At 53.0% G+C, this 1799-nt stretch overlaps 1 protein-coding gene across 1 annotated transcript; it reads right to left on the reverse strand.

Annotated features, from left to right (window-relative positions):
• Nucleotides 1-566: 566 nt before the first annotated feature.
• Nucleotides 567-1700, reverse strand: Pmar_PMAR015515 (hypothetical protein; the record flags this gene model as incomplete). Its single annotated transcript, XM_002779414.1, has 1 exon — nucleotides 567-1700. One exon carries the CDS (start codon nucleotides 1698-1700, stop codon nucleotides 567-569), a length of 1134 nt encoding a protein of 377 aa, XP_002779460.1.
• Between the last annotated feature and the right edge of the window lie 99 nt (nucleotides 1701-1799).

Raw genomic sequence — 1799 nt, forward strand, 5'->3', positions numbered from 1 at the left:
ATTGGCCACACTATTGAGGGAAGCTCCATCGTCGGCGTTCCACTCCGCACTCATCGCGGACTGCTCATCCCGAGAGCTGGCGAAGAAACGATCTAAGAAGTCCTTCCGGGCCGCACAGAACTTCTCTGTATGTTTAATTAAAATCCCGGAAATACTCTCTATTAATGGCAGCTCAGATTCTCGAAACTCGAACTTGTCCCACTGCCCTGAGTACCCAGAGCCGTCTCTAGGCTTTCCCTCAACGGCTGCGGCTGATAACTCCTGGGTCGATGTTACCCAGGGGTGGTCTTCAAGCTTGCCGGCCAACTTTCTGCGTCTACCTCGCTGCTTCTTCGCTTGGGTAGACCTGACGTGTGGCATTTCCCAAAGAAGGATCCCTTTGTTTAGTGGGAACTAAACTGTACAATGATCGTTCCGAGAACGACGCTTCCTCCGTCCCATTTATGGTGTTATGATCACTGGCCTAACGCAACACTGACCAGTTTGGCTACGTGATAATCAAACTTCAAGAAATGTCGGAAACTCAGCTTCAACGATGTTGGATTGACACCAAACCCCTGCCGCAGCTATTGGCTCTTAGGGTTCTTCCTCGATGGTTCATCTTTCACCGGCCCGGTCCTAGGGCGTTTATCCGGCCCGGGGCTCCTGTCCTTGTCCCCATCTAGACCGTTTTGCCAGTAGGGCTTAGATTGGGGGTCGCCGAAATGTTTACGATAACGGCAATCCCTACCAAAGGGACAGGATTGGCGAGTGAAACGACAAGTGTCAGCACCAAACTGCATAGTACTCCCTTGTCTACGTATACCCTTGCCCGAAGGTGGCCTGAGTATGCCAGAGTGGCTTACAGCCGGCTTAGCCAAGGCCACGGCTATCAGCTCGTGAGACTGATTAGATCTCAAGTAGGTACCGAGGGCGGAGTCGACTTGGAGAGAAGGGTCCGTGTCCCGCAGGCGGGTAACTCCTTGTGGCAAGGCTAACCTGTAACCCTTATCATACTCGACTGCTGCCTCAAACGAGCGGGACCTCGCTAACCAAAGCAACCGGCTCAGATAATCTTGGCCAGCAAGAAAATCGCACCCAGACAAGACTGTGATGCATACAACCCACTGCTGCACACACATCAACCATTCAAAGCAATCCTTGGGGTTGCGGCTCTTGGCGGCAATGCTTCGGTTCTTCTCACCCGACCTGGTCTCGAAGGGTATGGCAGCATTCCGAGTGCCGGTATCGTATACCTTAAGTTCTATATACTGAAGAGGGTCATGTCGTAGGCGGTCGACCATAGGGGTAGGAGGGCATAGATGGTCACTCGGAATATGTCCCAATGCCTGCATACAGCGAGCAGCGAAGACCGACCACCCTTTGTCGCCTACGGTTAGCTCAGATTGATTTTTCATCTTTTTGACCACCGTAATGAACATGGCTTTGAACCGAGCCTTCCTCAGCTTTGAGAATATCTCGACCACGACGACACCGTCACCACCACCACCACCGCGGTTTTTGTTGGCATCGGCGACTTCGCTGGCAGTACCGGGACTTTTGGAGGATGAGCTGGCAGACTTCGCATCAGCTACCTCCGTCATAGTGGTTGTTTCGGACTCTCCATCGGGTCCCCCATCTGCACACCTCCTCAATAGTTCGTCGGTCAGCTCCTTGTCCTCCAGGGCCGCCTCGAGCACACCCACGGTACTAATACCCATGTCAACACACACCGTCGACGCTTTTTCGGCCAGGTCGGGAAAAAATTCGTGGAAGAGGTCGGGCGTGATAGGAGTGGTGGACATATACAAATAATCTGC

Source organism: Perkinsus marinus (genome assembly GCF_000006405.1).
Source record: "Perkinsus marinus ATCC 50983 genomic scaffold scf_1104296947552, whole genome shotgun sequence".
NCBI classification, from domain to species: Eukaryota; Perkinsozoa; order Perkinsida; family Perkinsidae; genus Perkinsus; species Perkinsus marinus.